This window comes from Myotis yumanensis, unplaced genomic scaffold (assembly GCF_028538775.1).
Source record: "Myotis yumanensis isolate MYYU_CA2020_CCGP unplaced genomic scaffold, mMyoYum1.0.hap1 SCAF_3, whole genome shotgun sequence".
Taxonomy (NCBI): domain Eukaryota; kingdom Metazoa; phylum Chordata; class Mammalia; order Chiroptera; family Vespertilionidae; genus Myotis; species Myotis yumanensis.
Window position 1 is genome coordinate 207,076,025 of NW_027223754.1, and position 18,186 is coordinate 207,094,210.

Consider the following 18,186-nt stretch of genomic DNA (forward strand, 5'->3'; position numbering starts at 1 on the left):
TTACATGATAATGTCATCACCGGATCCTGTGATTATATCCTTTAAACATGTCTACTCACTCTTCAGTCTTCCTACTGTCACCACCAAAGTCCCACCCAGCATCCTCTTCGTTCTGGGGACGGCCCCCTACCCTTTGGACATGTCCCCACCACCCCCTAAGGCCTCCCTGGGGATCAGACATCATAACATGCTCCCGTCTTATCCTGGACTTCTCCTGCCCAGCCTTGGACTTGGGCATTTCTCCAAGGAGCTCACTGCTGCTGGGGTGTCACTATGCTCAGACCTTCTCCGTGGACAGAGCCGGGAGATGGATGAATGAATGAATGAATGAATGACCACACGTAGGTGCGCCTATATTTATTGAAAATCATAACACTCCCAATTCCAATCCAGGCATCATTCCAGCTTCCTCCACATGTCTCGGCGCCTCTCCTCTTGGCTGTGAGAAGCCAGACTCTCGTCCCCAGTGTTGACTTCATTGCTCACCCACCTGCATGTAGCCCACCTGCTCTGACACCCATATTATGGGCTTGAATTGTAGGCACCCCCGCCCCCCCCGGGTATGTTGAAGTTCTAACCCCCAGTAGGTAAGATGTGACCTTACCTGGAAATAGGGTCATTACAGAGATACTCAAGTACAAATGAGGTTATTAGGGTAGGCCCTCACCCAATAGGACTGGGGTCTTTATAGAAGGGAAAGTAGGACACAGAGACGCGCACCGAGGGTGGAAGATGTGAGGACTCACAGAGAAGTCGGCCCTGTGATGGAGTGAGGCATCTATAAGCCATGGAACGGCAAGGATCGCCTGCAACCACCGGAGCTGGAAGAGGCCGGAAGGATTCTCTCCTCCAGCCCTCAGCGAACTGGCTGGCTCACAGCTTGATCCTGGACTTCTAGTCTCCAGAACTGTGAGACAGTACACTTCCGTCGCCTTGAGCCACCCGGTTTTGGGGCTGTTCTAGCAGACTCTCCTGCTTGCCCTCCCTCCGTGACCTGCAGAACCTCCCTTGTAGCATCTTCCCTGTTCTGCGTAGTTGCCTGCATTTTTGCTCCCAGTCAGGAGTAGGGGCCATGCCATTTATTTCTTATCGCTGATGCTGAGGAGTTGTAGATGCTCAATGAACACCTGTGGGCTGGACGAGACTGTCGTTGCGTTGAATGGAGTGGACAGTGGGATTGGATCAAACAGGAATGTAAAGGCACCAAGGATGACCTCAGGAGCACACAGGAGGCCTCCCTGCACCATCTCCAAAGCCACAGACTCTCCCAGGCGTCCCCTTTGGATGAGGAATGAGTCCCTTTGCTGGGTCATGTCTGGGAATTTATCTACAACAAGCATGTCAGACTCGCAGCCGGCTGGCCGCATGCCTCATTTATGGGGCCCACCGGCTGCGAGTTTGACATGCTTGATCTACCATCATATATTTTTTTAATGTTATGATATCTAAGTGAACTTCCTCTTCTTTCTTGAGCAAGTGCAACTACCCAAACCTCAGTTCATTATCTCCTCAACACAGACAGCCCTTTTCCGAAGGTCTTTCTAGAAACAGTTTACACTCAGGATGTCGGCCCACCTGCCCTTCCCACCTGCTCTTAGACCTGAACTTGTGTTAACTGTCCTCTGAAAATGACTCAGGCTTCTGCAGCTGTCCACCTGTCCCTTCTGCCAACCCCTAGCCAGGCCTTATCATGTCTCCCAGAGCTTCTCATTGGACCGCCCTGCCCTGCACCCGGCTCAGCACCAGCCCTTCCTCACAGGCACCCTTGTTGCGACAATGGCAGGGGCACCACTCACAGGGTGCCTGATGGGATTCTAAATGGTGCCTCCTGGGCTGTGCAACAGTGACCCTGAGTGGTCACCGGAGCACTCTGTCACCACCTTGCTCCAGAAGATCATCACCCGACCCTGGCCGGGTGGCTTAGTGGGTTGGAGCGTCATCTCATGCACCAAAAGGTGGTGGGTTTGATTCCCAGTCAGGGCACATACCGAGGCTGCGGGTACCTAGCGCAGTCAACATCACGGTGGCAAAGTAGAATGATGGGTGCCTGGGACGGGGACGGGGGGGGGGGGGGGGGGGGGGGGGGCGGGGGCGGGGGGAGGGAGAGGGGATGGGGAATTACTGCTTCATGGGGAGAGAGTTTCAGTTGGAAATGATGAAAAAGTTCTGGAGATGGATGGTGGTGACGGTGTACAAGAGCGTGCATGTGCTTAATGCCTCTGAGCTGTGTGCGTTAAAATGGTGAAAGCGGCCCTGGCCATTTGGTTGGGCGTTGTCCCCGCACCGAAAGTTTGCCGGTTCGATTCCCAGTGCTGATCCACGTTTTTCTCTTTCTCCCTCTCCTTTGCTCTCTCTTTAAAAAATCATTTTTAAAAATGGTAAAAATGGCATATTTTATGTTATGTATATTTTAAAACAATTTAAAAATAGGCACAACTAATTTATAGTGAGGAAAATCAGAATAGTGATGAACTTTGGGAGAGAGTGACCGTGAGGGGGAGCGAAGGAGGCCGCTGGAGCCTGGAATGTTCTGCATTGGACCTGGTGGTGGTTGCGTGGTTGCATAGATTTATATATACTCACTGCCCTGCACACTTAAGATTGTATACATGTACGTTAGAGTAGGAAAATTTAAACCATTTAAAGGCAGATGCAGTAGAGCAACCGAGGGTATAGCTTCCATTGATTTTTAGAGAGAGTGGAAGGGAGGGGAAGAGGCGGAGAGAGAGAAACATGGATGTGAGAGGGACATATTGATTGGTTGCCTCCTGTGAGCCTGCAACCCGGGTCCCTTCAGTCTGTAGGCCGACGTTCTATCCACTGAGCCAAGCGGGTTGGGGCCAGTAGAGAACTTTTTAAAATATTCCATGAGCCAAACTTCCTGTCCCGGCAGAGAACAGCTGGGCTCCATGACTGTGAAGGAGCTGGCCAGGAATCACAGAGCTGAGAAGAGCAGGGTTCGTGCCCCCGCCCCCACCCCCCGCCCCCCACCTCGTCAGAACCGCACTGAGTAACCACAGCCCCAGATCCCCTGTGGGATTGCACACCCACATCAAAGGCACCCTCGTGAGCATGATTAAGCTTTTCTTGTTTTATTTTTTTCTGACTTGTTCTTGCTGTCGCTGGCTGGCTTGTTTGTATATCATCGGCAACTTTATTTTTCAAAGTTGAACAGTGTTAGATTCTCTTAGTCTATTTCCAGGCCACCTCACTGCTGAGTCCCCGTCACGTGGGGCTGGGGGCGCCCGGAGCTGAGGTGCAGCTGAGCCACCTGGGGGAGGGGTCCGACTGCCTGTCAGGAGCTCACCTGGGCTGGGAGGGGGATGACTGCCAGGTGTGGGAGAAGCCAGGAACAGCAACAAGCCCCAAACGGGAAGAGTTAAGCCGTCATCACTTGTGGTGATGGTAGCAGCAAGAGTGTAAAACCCAAGAACGCCCCCAATCCCCACTTTTCCACTCTTCTCCATGGAGTGGGTGCCATGGAGGGTCAGATTGATCCTCTCACTGTTGAGGGAACCAGAACAAAAGGCTCCCTGGGGCCCGGGAGGGTGAGAGAAGAGGGTGAGGGGAGGGGTGAGTGGAGAGGGTGAGGGGAGGGGTGAGTGGAGGGGGAGAGAGGAGGGGGTGAGAAGAAGGGGTGAGGGGAGAGGGGAGAGGAGGGGGTGAGGAGAGGGGGTGAGAATAAGGGGTGAGTGGAGAGGAGAGGAGAGGAATAGGAGTGGAAAAGTACTGGCTACTGAGTCAGCAGAGAGCACAGGTGTTTTTCTGTTTCTTCCCCAATAAGGAGGCCTTCTCAGAGGCACCTGAGGAAGACAGAGGTCTTGGCATGAAAACATGTGAGCTCCAGGCCCTCAGAGCCTGCCCGGAGCCCAGAGCTGGAGCCCGGAGCCCGGAGCCCGGAGCGCGTGCAGGAGGCTGGTGTGGAGGGCAGCTCCCCGCCAGGCCGATGGGAGCCTGACTCCTCACGGGGGTCTCTTGCCCTCTGTAGGAGGCAGGGGGGTTAGACCTTTCTTTGGGGCAACGAGATGGAGCTCCCCAAGCTCCTGGCAGCAGAAATCCCGGGCAACCTGGAGAGCCCAGCGACCTGGCCAGTGATCTCTGTTCCCAGGTGAGACTGACAGGCAAAGACCTTGCCTATGTTCCCCGGAGGACTCACTGCGCATGGGCCCGCCTTCCCCTTGTCCAGGCACTCCCCCCCCCCCCCCCCCCCCCCCCATCTGCAGGGAGCACAAAGCAGCAGCCCCTGGTGAAGCTGCCTGAAGCGGCCCTGCGTACAGTGCCTGCCTTCTCCCTCTGCTCCTTTCCTACGGTGAATAACTAGCTAATGACAGCGGGATCACCTTGACCTCCAGAAGGGCCTCTCTCCCCAAACGGGGCTCTCACTGACCAGGCCTGGGTGTGGCCCCTGCTGGGGTCCCCAGCCCTCAGCCTGCCCAGCACACAGAGGCGCACAGGGAGGGTGGGCTGGTGGGAAAACCGAGGAGAGCAGCCAGGCCCTGACGTCACTTCAACTCCCACCTCTCAGCCCTGGACAGACCCCTGCGAGCCCCTCCACACAGAGGAATTTCACTCCAGCCAAAGTCCCCAGAGAGAACTCGGCCCTGCAGCCACCACTCCGCTTCCTCCGCCTGGGAGGGCATTCCTGCCCCCGGCCAGGCTTGCCCTTCCTGGCAGGAAAAGGCCAGAGTCCAGGGGCTTTGTTACAGGTTCCTGGACCTTCTTGCCAGTGTCCTGTCCCTGCCCCCTGCCCCCCTCCCTGGGAGGCCTCCTCCTCTCCACTCTGCCTCTGCTTCTCCTTCTGCCTCCGACTACGGCTTGGCAGGGCCCTGTTACTGAGCTGGGCTTGACTTACAATGTCATATTTTGTTTATTTTGAATTTCTTGAATGAATTTGGACTTTTCACAGTGAATAGTGCCTTGAATAGTGCCTTGAAACATGCTGTATCTTGCTTACTGAGTGTTGGGGTGCCCCCTTCCATTTTGTACCCAAGGGGGGGCCTCACTCCGTTTGCCTGAACCCCCGCCCTGCCATGCCCAGGAGTCTTTCATTCATTCCACCTGTAGTTGCCGGGGTTCTTGTTCCGGCATCTAGAAGGGTTCAGCAAATTTGGAGAAGGGCTGTGTGTAACTTAATAAAGAGTCCAGAGACGAAGCATAATTTTGAAAGGCATTAGGGCAGGGGTGGGCAAACTTTTTGACTCGAGGGCCACAATGGGTTCTTAAACTGGACCGGAGGGCCGGAACAAAAGCATGGATGGAGTGTTTGTGTGAACTAATATAAATTCAAAGTAAACATCATTACATAAAATGATAAGGTCTTTTTTTTTTTTTTTTTTTTTTTTTTTTTAGTTTTATTCATTTCAAACGGGCCTCCGGCCCTCGGGCCATAGTTTGCCCACGGCTGCATTAGGGAGTCAGAGAAGACTTAGTTAAAGGAACTAAGTTTTCCTATCTCAGGACCCCTTGCTATTTATTAACACAAATTGTCCTAAGGCGAGGTGGAGATGTACACTTCAAAGGGTAGGGGTAGGTACAGAATCCATTGTCAGATTGGAAGAATTTGCCTGCGGCTGTTCAGGTGTTTGGCCAGTAGGAGGCAATGACATGTAGATTAAGATGCCCTGAGCTGACTGGCAGCAAGCAATCACCCCTTTTCAGATTTGGGGAAATGCCTTTCGCCATTCCCAACAGGCGACAACATATGTGACTCAGCCCTTGTTCAGTCCCCAAGTTCCACCAACCTTTTGATGAAACTCTTGCAATTATGATGCTGGAACTGGCTTCCGGCAGTAGTCACTGAGGGCCCCTCGGTGCCTGGGAGTGTGCTGGGTGCTGGGGAGAGAAGTGCGAGCCACACCTAAGACAGTGTTGGGGAAAGACAGCCATGAACACTGAGGACTGTGGGACAGTGTGGGCAGGCGCAAGACAAAAGGACACCTGGCGGGGGTAGGGGTCCAAGTCATACCGACCAACCCTTGGGGGTCCCTGTGGCCAGGTCTGAGCTCACGTCTCGCCATCAGCATCTCATTGGTTGTCTCAGTGGCCCTTGGAGGTTTTAGATGCTTGTCAGTAACAGACGGGGGTCCTGAGACCTGGCTCAGTTACCCGCAGGGACCCCGAGCAGGAGTGGAGGTGGGAGGCCAGCGGAGTCCACAGCCCGCGTGCTCTGCTCTGGGCGCTCCACTGCTCTGGGGATTGCAGCCCCCCCCCACCCCCCGCACCCCTGTGCGGCATCAGGGGAGGCTACATGGAGGAACTTGGCCTGGAGCTGAAGGTCAGAGGATGTGCAGAAGTTTGTAGGAGACAAAGGGGGATGGAGGGCACATTGGCTAAATCAGTGAGGCCAGGAATGAAAGTCGACGTCCCGGCTCTCGCAGTTCCAAGAAGTTTCAATCTTGTGGGGGGCCACTTGCGCAGAAACGGGCTGGGCATCGCTTCCTCTTTCTGCTTCTCGGTTTCCTAACAACGACGTCAGCATAAATAGGAAGCGTGACAGGCTCACAGCCCCCTGGAGCCTCCAGCAGAAGGTTGGTGTGTGTCCCCCCACAAAGAGGTATGACCTGGCTTGAGGGGGCAGGCCGACAGGTGGGGCGGGGAGCAGGGAAGGGTGGGGAGACTGGGATGGAAGGGACAGGGAGAGCTGGGGGTGCTCATGGGCAGTCGTGCTCTGGGGATTTGGGGGGGTTGAGGCTTGGCCTCTTGGAAAGACCTGAGCCCAGACTCCTCGGGCAGCTGGTGGGCCGTGTGAGGGACGGGGGGACGGTGGGCCTCGCTGTCCTGGAAACAGGGCGTTATCTCCGGGCGATGAGAGCTCAGGCCTGGGCGTCAGACACTGTGTTCTGTCATCTTTGCTTTGTTTACTAAGGTGTCAGTGGGTGTTGGAGGCTGTGGGAACATCCATTCCCTGCTCCCTGCTTCTGTGTTCTCACCTCTGGAATGGAAGGAGCAGGGGTGGGGGGAGAGAGAGGAGGAAGGAGGGGGAGGATTCGGAGAGAAGAAGAGGGAGGATTCAGAGAGGTCCAGGGCTTGGGAGGAAGCTACTTTACATGATACTTACTAAGCTTAATGTAAGTATATAGTTTTTCTTCGTAAATGAGAAGGGTCCAGTCCCTTCCCCACAGACATATTTTTCTCCCTCAAAGAATTCTTTGGCTGCCACACTGCCCTGAGCTGCTGTCACTTAGCTGGGTTTGGACTCAGGGATGTGTGTGCATTCTGGCCCCAAGTGTGTTGTCTGTGTGGGGTTCCGGGGTGCCGGCATGTATGTGCAGGTGTATGAAGGTAGGTGCAGGTGTATGAAGGTAGGTGCAGGTGCATGCAATTGCCCTGAGGATGGGAGGGCAGGTGTGTCTAGGGGTCCGAACTAGGTCTGAGCCTGTGGGGCCTCCCCCGACAGCCTTGGGTGACAGCTGCCTCTGTCTGATTTCTCCTCTTCCGAGCCCTGTGACATTCTGCGTAACCAGGTTCTAATTTCCTCTGCCCGTCACCCTTCCTACTGTCTTAACAGTTTGATAATGAGTAAGACCTTTCCTAGTAGCTCTCGGTTGCTCTTCTTATTCATCAGTTTCACTGATGTTGCACTGTGTTCACCAGGACAGTTCATGACTTAGTCAGCATATTTAATATGAATCAAGTAGATTCATGGGTATCTGCTCTATGAAAAATTAGAAGAGCCCAGAATTATGCGGCATAGAAGGCAGTGTCAACATCTCTATCCCCTAGTCCCACGCCCTGCCCTCTTCACCACATGTACCCTCCCGAACACTTTTAAGCTTAATGTAAGTATTTAGTTTTTCTTTGTCCATAAATGGGATTTTTACGTACATATTGTTCTGAATTATTTTCTCGCCTAATAAGTTTTAGCAAGTTTCCACAATATACACGTAGATTTAACTCATGTATTAATCCTAAGAAGTACGTGGCCTTTATCAGTACGGCCACGTCACAGTTAACCCTATTGAGGGACACGAAGGTCGCTTCTGATTTTTCCACACCTGTGAGCGTGTTCCTGCAGCCCCGATTCCTGGAAGCCGAATGGCTGGGCAAGAGATTGCGTGTTTAAAAATTTATTCAAATATTTTCAGATCATCCTCCAAGTAGCAAAATTAATATCTACCTGCACGGTCACGCATGAAAAGGCCGATTTCTCTGTAGAACAGCGGTTCTCAACCTGTGGGTCGTGACCCCTTTGGGGGTCGAACGACCCTTTCACAGGGGTTGCCTAAGACCATCGGAAAACACATATATAATTACGTGTTGTTTTTGTGATTAATCACTATGCTTTAATTATGTTCAATTTGTAACAATGAAATTGGGGGTCACCACAACATGAGGAACTGTATTAAAGGGTCGCGGCATTAGGAAGGTTGAGAACCACTGCTTTAGAAAAAGAATTGTTTAATTGGGTCCAATGGAATAGATGAAAATTACCTGGTTCCTGCTTGGATGTTTTCCTCTGATTATGGGTGAAGTTGTGTGTCTTCGCCAATGACGGCCGTCGGTGATGGACATGGAAATGTCTTTTGTCCGTTTTCTGATGGGTTCTTTGCCTTATACCTCTTCGCTCTAGGAGAGAGCCATTCATTATGTGTATTAACAATTTATTCCTGTACGTTAAAAAGACATTCTTCCAGATCATCGCTTGTGTATTTTCTTCACCACGTTTAAGGGATCTTGTTGTTTCATATAAAAATGTATGAACTGCTTCTAACTCAAATCTGTCATTATTTTGCACTTAATGCTTTCTGGATTGGATGCCTTGTTCAACCTCCAAGATTAAAGGAATATTTGTGATGCTTTTATCATTTTAGCTTTGATTTGTAGATCTTTGATCCACCTAGACTTTAGAGGGGAGGGTAATATGGAAAGCAATAATCTAACTTGAAGAATCATCAGCTAATTGTGGCAATATCATTAATTATGTGAGTGCAGCCCATCCTGGCCTCAGTGATTTGGAATGCCTTTATTGCTCCCCAAATTCCTACTTGCTTATTTTCCTTAATGTTTTCTGTTCCATCTGTCTGCTATATCTCTCATTACTTTTATAGTAAATAGAGCAAGTCTCTCATCTTTGGTTTGTTGTATTTAGAATCAGTTTGTCAAGCCCATTAAAAATCCTTTTGAGCCCAGCCAGTGTGGCTCAGTGGTTGAGTGTCGACCCATGGACCAGGAGGTCACGGTTCAATTCCTGGTCAGGGCACATGCCCGGATTGCAGGCTCGATTTCAGGTAGGGGTTGTGCAGGAGGCAGCTGATCAATGATTCTCTCTCATTGATGTTTCTCTCCTTCTCCCTTCCTCTCTCTGAAATCAATAAAAATATATAATTTTTTAAATCCTTCTGAAACGTTTTTGAAATTTTGATGTAGATTCCACTGAACTTAGAGATTAAGTTGGGAGACTGACCAGGAGGGCTCCAACGGACCCTTTGCCTTGAATGTTGCATGGGGTCCTAGTTGATACCAGAGATATATTCAACCTCCCTCCATCTCCTCATTTACTGAGGTTTATTTATTTGTTTGTTTACTCAGGAATGGCTTTTGTACTATCAAATATTTCGAAGCATCTATCAAGATAAACTTACCCTCTTCCAACCTTTAATCTGTTCATCTGTTTCTTTTAATCATGAATAGATTTCTCAATGGCTCTCTGTCCATTTCTGGAATAATCCCTGCGTGACCACGATTCAGTCTTTCTTTAAACACCTGTGTCAGACTGTCCTCTAAAATCGTTGTTGTCTGCAGTGAATTTGGGTGCGTGTTTTTCATTTTCAGGTTTTTTTCCTACCATGACATTTCTTCAAGAGTTTGGGAATTTGGGTGTGTGTTTAGAGTGAGAAGGTTTGGTTTTTCTCTTATCCTTTCTCCCTCGCCCTCCTCCTTCTCCTTCTCCTCTCTGTCACCCTCCTGCCCCCGTGGTTACCTCTCACTCTTAGTGAATTTTAACCCTTAGGTTTTTAACACATATATTTAACCTTTATTTTCCATCAGCAGGTGGAAATTAACATATAGATGCTCTTGCAAAACAAGACGAGACCCTCAGCAAACTTTCACTTCTCCACTGTCCACCTCAACCTCACAGCCAACTCCGGTAAAATTATCTGATTATTGAATTTAACATTGCTATCTTGTATTCATTCATTTTCACTCTGTACAGGAGCAATTCTTGACTTAACTGTAAGTCTTACTGGTTTATTCTCTCACCACTGATTCCAGTATCACATGCTTTCTTTCTTTCTTGGACTTTTTCTTTTTTCTGAAATACAACCCCAGGAAATGTCTAAAAAGATTTTTTGTGTCCTCACATTTCCAAAATGTTGTGGTTTTTGCCCTTGAACTTCAAAGTAAGCTTGATTGTTTATGATTCTAGGTTTAAACTATTTTCTCTCCATATTTTCAAGACATCCCTGTGTATGTGGAGTTTGGAGTCACCAATCTGGCCCTTGCTGCATTAAAAGTAACCCGTTTGTTTCTTTCCTTCTGGAAGCTGCTAGGATTCCCCTTTCATTCTTGGGTGACTGAAAGTTCACTCGTTTGTGACTGAGTAGGCACTATGAAAATTAATCTCGCTCTTCACTTAGTGAACTGTTGTCTCCTTCAAAATCCTGTGAAGTTTTCTTCTATTTCTTTTTTTTTTACACATATTTTTATTGATTTCAGAGAGGAAGGAGAAGGAGAGAGAGAAACATCAATGATGAGAGAGAATCATTGATTGGCTGCCTCCTGCACGCCCCCCACTGGGGATTGAGCCTGCAACCTGGGCATGTGTTGTTGGCCAGAATCGAACCCAGGACCTTTCAGCCCAAAGGCTGATGGTCTAGCCACTGAGCCAAACCAGGTAGGGAAAGTTTACTTCTATTTCTAACTGTACCCATGTGGGTGCACATGGAAAATCCCCAAACAACAGTGTCTAACAACACAGATGTTTGTTTTTCCCTCACATAAACGATGTCTAGAAGCGAGCAATCTCAGGCTGAATGGTTGCTCCACAGGGAAAAGAGGAATCCAGGTTTCCCTCTTGCTGTGGCATGTGGCTCTCATCCTCAAGCCACATGGTCCAAAATGGCTGCAAGAGCCAACTCCCTTTAAACAGACTTTTAAAATATATATATATTTAGGTGCTCCTATGTTGGGTGCAAATATGTTTACCAGGGTTATGTCCTCTTGTTGGATTGATCCCTTTAGAATTATGTAGTGACCTTTGTTGTCTCTTGTGATGGCCTTCATTTTGAAGTCTATTTTGTCGGATATGAGTATTGCTACTCCAGCTTTTTTTTTTTTTTTCCATTTGCATGGAAAAATTTTTTCCATCCCTTCACTCTCATCCTGTGTGTGTCTTTTATTCTCAGGTGGTTCTCTTGTAGACAGCATATAGTTGGGTCATGTTTTTATATCCATTCAACTACCCTATGCCTTTGATTGGAGCATTTAATCCATTTACATTTAAGGTTATTATTGATAGGTACTTATTTATAGCCATTTTAATTCTGTATGTCTAGGTTTCTCTCTGTATCTTCTTCTCATTACAGCACTCCCTTTAGCATTTCTTGAAATGCTGGCTTGGTGGTGATATACTCCGTTAGCCATGGTTTTTTGGGGTTTTTTGTTGTTGTTGTTGTTGTTTTTTGTCTGGGAAGCTCTTTATTTGACCGTCTATTTTGAATGAAAGCCTTGCTGGATATAGTAATCTTGGTCTCAGATCCTTGCTTTCCATTACCTTGAGTACATATGCTGTTCCCTTCTGGCCTGTAGAGTTTCTGATGAGAAATCAGGTGTCAGGCTTATGGGAGCTCCTTTGTAGGTAACAGTTTTCTTTTCTCTTGCTGCCTTTAAGATTCTCTCCTCGTCTTTAATTTTTGGCATTTTAATTATGTTGTGTCTGGGCATGGGCCTGTTTGGGTTCTTCTTGCTTGGGGTTCTCTGTGCCTCCTGAACTTGTGTCACTGTTTCCTTTACCAGGTTAGAGAAGTTTTCTGCCATTATTTCTTCAAACACCTTCTCTATTCCTTTCTCCCTTTCTGCCTCTTCTGGCACACCTGCTATTCAAATATTGTTACATTTCACGTTGTCCCACTGCTCCCTTAAGCTGTCCTCCTGTTTTTTAATTGTTTTTCTTCCTGGTTCTTTGATTCAGTGATTTTTTTTCAACCATGTCTTCTAATTCACTGATTCAATCCTCAGCTTTCCCTAATCTGCTGTGTATTCCTTTCAAAGTGTTCTTTATTTGTGCTATGTCATTCTTTACTTCTGTTTTCAGTTACTATATCTCTGCTCATGCTGTTGAGCATCTTTACCATCATTACTCAGAACTCTTTATCAGATAAATTTCTTATCTCCATTTCATTTATCTCTGCTTCTGGAGAATTCTCTTGTTCTTTCATTTGGGGTTGTTTCTTTGTCTCCTCATTTTGGCTGCCAGTTTGGGTTTGTGACCATGTATTAGGTAGATCTGCTACACCTCTCAGTCTCTAGTGCAGGACAGTGTCCAATGCTGTTTCTGACTGATTAGATCAGGCAAAGACTCGAAGCCTCCAGAGATTGCCTTTGTCTACAGACTGGTAGGATTCTGTCTTAAATTGCCCTCAGGATATCGACCTCAGGTGTTGCAAGAGTTGTTTTCAACAGGGTGGGGCAGTTGTTTCTGCCTGGAGGCTAATTGTCATGCTTGGTCTCTTATTGGGCTTCAGCAACTCTGCACCGTGGGGCAAGGTGTTTCCCTATAGGGTGAACCAGTTGTCTTTCCCCCAGGCAAGGTCGCCTGTAAAGGGAATGCCTACATAAGAAAGATGACCTCTGCAGCATGAGGGAATGACTCAGCACAGGAAACCGGGATGTCTGCCTTCTGAGCTCTAACTCCTGAACCCCCGATCCTGGTTTCTGTTCACACAGCTCCAGTCCACTCTGCCCTCCCTCTGCCGGAGCACAAGGTGAGTGGCTGCACAGGGGATTTTGTGTGTTGGCCCTTTAAGAGGGGGCCTGCATTTCCAGCTGTCTCTTTCTGGCAGACAGCAACCCCGCTGCTTTTCACAGCCAGATGTTATGTGGGTTCTGGTGCTCTCTGTGGGGGGGCCCACATGGGGATTAGACCCCAGAGTTCTCAGTGGCAAACCCCCTGCAGCTGAGATATCTTCCCAGAACTTCAGCTGCTGTCTGTGGGGGCCCGGCCAGCCCTTTCACATTTCCGCCCCTCCTACCAGTCTCTATGCCACCTCCACTTTCAGTCCTCGGGTATCAGGGTTCTCTCTAGTGAGTCTTCCATTGATTATTCAGGAAGTTTTTCTGTATTTCAATTGTAATTCCAGTTTGGACCTGGGAGCATGTCCGTGCAGCATCCACTTACTCTGCCGCAATTTTTAATCTCTCCAGCCTTTTTAAAAATATTTTTTTTTTACTGATTTCAGAGAAGAAGGGAAAGGGAGAGCGAGATAGAAATATCAATGATGAGAGAGAATCATTGATCAGTTGCCTCCTGCACTCCCCCTACTGGGAATCGAGCCCACAACCCTGGGCATGTGGCCTTGACCAGAATCGAACCTGGGACCCTTCAGCCTGCAGGCCGACACTCTGTCCACTGAGCCAAACTGGCTATGGCTAAACAGCCTTTATGGATAGCGCATCCAATGTTTCCACTCACATCTCCTTGGATAAGACTTAGTCACATGACCACACCTAATGATAGGAGATGGTGGGACATATAGCCTTTTATTCTGTGCAGCAAAAGGTCCAGATAAAACCTGCACATCTGTTCCTGAGGAGGAAGGGGACCGCTCGCTGGCTGCCACTGGCTGCCACACCTGCGTGCAGGTCTCTGTCCTCTGCTTCCAGATGTTGGAACTCCTGGACTTCTTCTCCAGGCCTCAGCTTTTCTCCCAGCCTTTCCCTCTCCTTGCCCATTCGCTCCGTCTTCGGTATATACCATCATAACATGGTTGTTTATAGTGTTCATTCAGTAATTTGGCCCATTACTGAGGGTTTGTTTTTTTTTAATTATGAATTTTTTTTTTTTTACCATCAAATTCCAAGATCTCTGTTTATTTATTGTATCACAGCAGTCTATTCTTTTAAATGGCTATGATTTCTCAAATCTCCCCCAGGGTGCTAAGCAAGAAGTTTTCGTTTTGTTTTGGCCCTGGCCAGCTGTCTCAGTTGGCAGGAGCGTCATCCAGTAAACCAAAACTTTGTGGGTTCTATTCCCAGTCAGGGCACATACTTAGGTTGCAGGTTCAATCCTCAGTCAGATTCACGGAAAGCAACCAATAGATCTTTCTCTCTCTCTTTCTCTTTCTCTTTCCCTTTCTCTCTCCAAACATATCCTTGGGTGAGGATAAAAAAAAGTTCAAGGCCCTAACCAGTTTGGCTCAGTGGATAGAGCGTCAGCCTGCGGACTGAAGGATCCCAGGTTTGATTCCGGTCAAGGGCATGTACCTTGGTTGTGGGCACGGCACATCCCCGGTGGGGAGTGTGCAGGAGGCGGCTGATTGATGTTTCTCTCGCATCGATGTTTCTAACTCTCTATCCCTCTCCCTTCCTCTCTGTAAAAAAATCAATAAAATATATATCTTTTTAAAAAGTTCAAGGGAAAAAAAACACACACAACTTTTTGGAAATGTAATGACAAAAAAAGCTTTTTAGATCTTTTCTGACAAAAAAAAAAAGTCACTCTATGATGTATTTCAGAAAAGAAAAAAAGAGTCCAAGAAAGAAAGAAAGCATGCAATACTGGAATCGGTGGCAAGAAAATAAATCAATAAGACTTAGTACAGTAAAAACATATCCTTGTTTAAAAACATATTTTTCTTTAAAAAGAAAGAATGAAAGGAATATCTCTTGTGGTTTTTAATGATTCCTGTATAGATGAAAAAAAAAATACAAGATAATAATATTAAACTCAATAATCAGATGTTTTGTTTTTATGCATGTTTGTAGAAATGTCTGCTGGGTCAGTATACCTCACGGTAGACACATATGATACCGATGATTGGAAATACACCGCAATAGGGGTAGCGGTTAAGAGCACAGACTCCGGCCCTGAACGGCTTGGCTCAGTGGATAGAGCATCAGCCTGCGGACTCAAGGGTCCCAGGTTCGATTCCGGTCAAGGGCATGTACCTTGGTTGCGGGCACATCCCCAGTGGGGGGTGTGCAGGAGGCAGCTGATTGATGTTTCTCTATCGTTGATGTTTCTAACACTCTATCCCTCTCCCTTCCTCTCTGTAAAAAATCAATAAAATATATTAAAAAAAAAAAAAGCACAGACTCCGGTGCCCGCCTGCTGTTGGCTTCAGTCCCAGCCTGGCCTTTACTGGCTGCAATCCTGGACCATCTTACCTGCTTCCTCATCTGTGAAGTGGGGATTCTAGTAGTAACTACACAGTGATGCATTCATACCTGTGAAGCCCTGATCTGTGCCTGGCTCACGCTCAGTGGTTTATGCCCGCCACCGATATGAATTTTCTGCGTGTCTGTGAATTTTATACTTGTGTTCGTTGATAACATTAATCTGTTTTAAACATTTCCACTGTAAAGATAGTCTTCTGTTCCTCATAATATTGCTGCAAACATTTCTCTTTTGCCTTTTGTCCTTTGCTTCGTGGTCTGGTTATTTTTATAAAATATAGATGTTGCTTTTATGTATTTCTATCTGTCAGCCTTCATCTCTCTGATTTCTTCCACTGTTTTTAAGCTGGAATAGTGTAAAGGTATTCACTTCTATGGTCTGCAAGTTTAATAGGCTTTGACTTCTTCCATTTAAATTGTAAAGTAGCCTGATATTTGGGGAATGGTGTGAGATAGGGATTTATCTGATGCATTTTCTGTTGTTATTCAATTATCTTAGCACTTTTTCTTATTCCTGTTCTTTTTGTTATTTCTTATCACTGCCTGTTGACTCATGACTTCTCCTTTGTCATATAGCACATCCTTGGGTAAAACACTTTGTCTGGTCTGTGTCCACTGATATATCGTGTGTGTGTGTGTGTGTGTGTGTGTGTGTGTGTGTGTGTGTGTGTGGTTTCAGACTCTCTTCCTAGGGATGAAAGAGGAAATCCCCAGCCTCCTGCTGAGAAAGCAGAACCGTGTTCGGTGTTTGGTGTTCAGAGGGTGGTGTGGGAGGAATGCCAGGAACCAGGGCAGAGGTGGGGAGAGCACCAGGCCCCGAGTGTGTGAGTGAGTGTACACGTGATCACACCCAGGGGAGAACACTGTGTCCCCAACACCCAGTGACTCCGCCAAGCAGATGTAGGTCAGCAGCCCACGGGGACCTCGGGGCAAATCCAGGCCTCCATCTCCTGTTTTCCCATCACCAGGGCCCTGCCCGGGGTGCCCGACCCACGTCTTCAGAGGCCTTTAGAGCATCTCCCTCGAGGTCAAACCGGGGGACACTGAGGCTAAGGGGACGGGACTGTCTGAGGTGCCAGGCTGAAGCCCATGCATCAGGGCCACTCTCGGGTTCACCCCAAAAGTGGGCCGAGTGCCTGGGGACGCAGGCCTGGGAGGACAGCTCCCAGGTGACGTTTCCTCCACAGGCCCGGAGAAGGCAGAGCCTGCAGGGAAGATTCACAAGAGCAAGCGGATGACATGGGTCTGGCCTGGCCCCCAACTGGGGAGAGACACAGGGTTCCAGGCCAGTGAGGACCCGCTCTGGCCCAGACCTGTGCCCACCCTGCCGGCCCTGCTCGCCCAGAGCTGACCAGGAGATGGCGCTGACCCGGTGGCTGCTCCCCATGGCCCTGCTGGCTCTGAGCCAGGAGCCCAGCATGGCAGGGGTCCCAGGTGAGCCCGACAGCTCCCTCCCCTTTCTCTCCTCTCCCCAGCCCCCTCCCATTGCTGGGACCCTTGGGTGAAGCTGTCCACCACCTATTCCCCAGGAAGCTCCAGACCCCAAGGGCTCCGGCCTCCCTTCCCTCCCTTCCCTCATGTCTTCTCTCTCCCTAATGTTCCCAGGTGCCTCTTGGCCCCTCCCACACTCCCGCTCAGCGCTCTCAGGCCCCTGTAAAGACCATCTCTGCTGTGTCCTTTCTCTGCTCGCATTTCTCAGCGTGGCATTCAAGGCCTCTGACCTCCAGGCCGGCCCTTCCAGCCTTTCTCTGCCCCTTCTCTCCCCCACTCCTACCCCCATCCCCACCCCCACTCCGCTCCTCTGACAGTGGCCTTAATGCAGCGGTTCTCAACCTGCGGGTCGCCAACCTGTGGGTCGCGACCCCTTTGGGGGGTTGAACGACCCTTTCACAGGGGTCGCCTAAGACCATCGGAAAACACATATATAATTACATATTGTTTTTGTGATTAATCACTATGCTTTAATTATGTTCAATTTGTCACAATGAAAATACATCCTGCATATCAGATATTTACATGACGATTCATAACAGTAGTAAAATTACAGCTATGAAGTAGCAACGAAAATAATTTTATGGTTGGGGGTCACCACAACATGAGGAACTGTATTAAAGGGTCGCGGCATCAGGAAGGTTGAGAACCGCTGCTCTAGAGGCTCCTGGATGCCAGACAGAGGTCTGGGGCCCTGGGCAGGGACGGAGGCTCCACAGCTGTGAGGGTGCTGGTTGCAGACCCTCCTGTCTGGATAGAGACACAATATCCTAGTTGATTCACAGCCATTTCTAGCCCCTGCTGTGTCCTTCTCCTGGAACCAGGTCCCTGCCACCCCAGGACAGGGACGTGTATCAGGCACAGGCCCTGCCCCTGGAGCCCTCGGTGCAACCTGGGAGGAGAGGCACAAACCACTCCTAAGAGGCAGCGGGCCAGAGCCCTGCTCTGGGACACCCTGCCCATGTCCTTGCTCAGCTGCTGGGCCTGATGGTTGGAAAAGGGGGTGTGGTTACCATGGTGACCAGACACCAAGTTCTCTGGGAGCGCTCAGGGAGCAGGTTTCATGCTCCTCAGGAGCATCCTAGCTGCTGGAGCCAGAGCAGGAAGAGACCCCCAGGCCGAGGGCCCCAGGGAAGTGGGGATCCATTAAGGCAGTGGTTCTCAACCTTCCTAATGCCGCGACCCTTTAATACAGTTCCTCATGTTGTGGTGACCCCCAACCATGAAATTATTTTCGTTGCTACTTCATAACTGTAATTTTGCTACTGTTATGAATCGTCATGTAAATATCTGATATGCAGGATGTATTTTCATTGTGACAAATTGAACATAATTAAAGCATAGTGATGAATCACAAAAACA

General features: G+C 48.9%; 1 protein-coding gene across 7 annotated transcripts in view; it reads left to right on the forward strand.

The window, feature by feature from the left end:
- The window catches only part of CSF2RB (colony stimulating factor 2 receptor subunit beta), a 38,015-nt gene that overhangs the window by 5,457 nt on the left and 14,372 nt on the right, over window positions 1-18,186 (forward strand). Inside the window, exons 1-4 of one of the 7 annotated variants that reach the window (XM_070411045.1) lie at window positions 2,995-3,066; window positions 9,991-10,087; window positions 12,745-12,923; window positions 16,521-16,767. In XM_070411045.1, the coding sequence (XP_070267146.1) occupies window positions 16,692-16,767 (76 nt within the window). In that variant the 5' untranslated portion in view covers window positions 2,995-3,066; window positions 9,991-10,087; window positions 12,745-12,923; window positions 16,521-16,691. Of the gene's footprint in view, window positions 1-2,994; window positions 3,067-6,465; window positions 6,554-9,987; window positions 10,088-12,744; window positions 12,924-16,520; window positions 16,768-18,186 lie in introns of those variants that run through there. The other 6 variants (XM_070411046.1, XM_070411047.1, XM_070411044.1 and 3 more) reach the window with 6 other exon arrangements.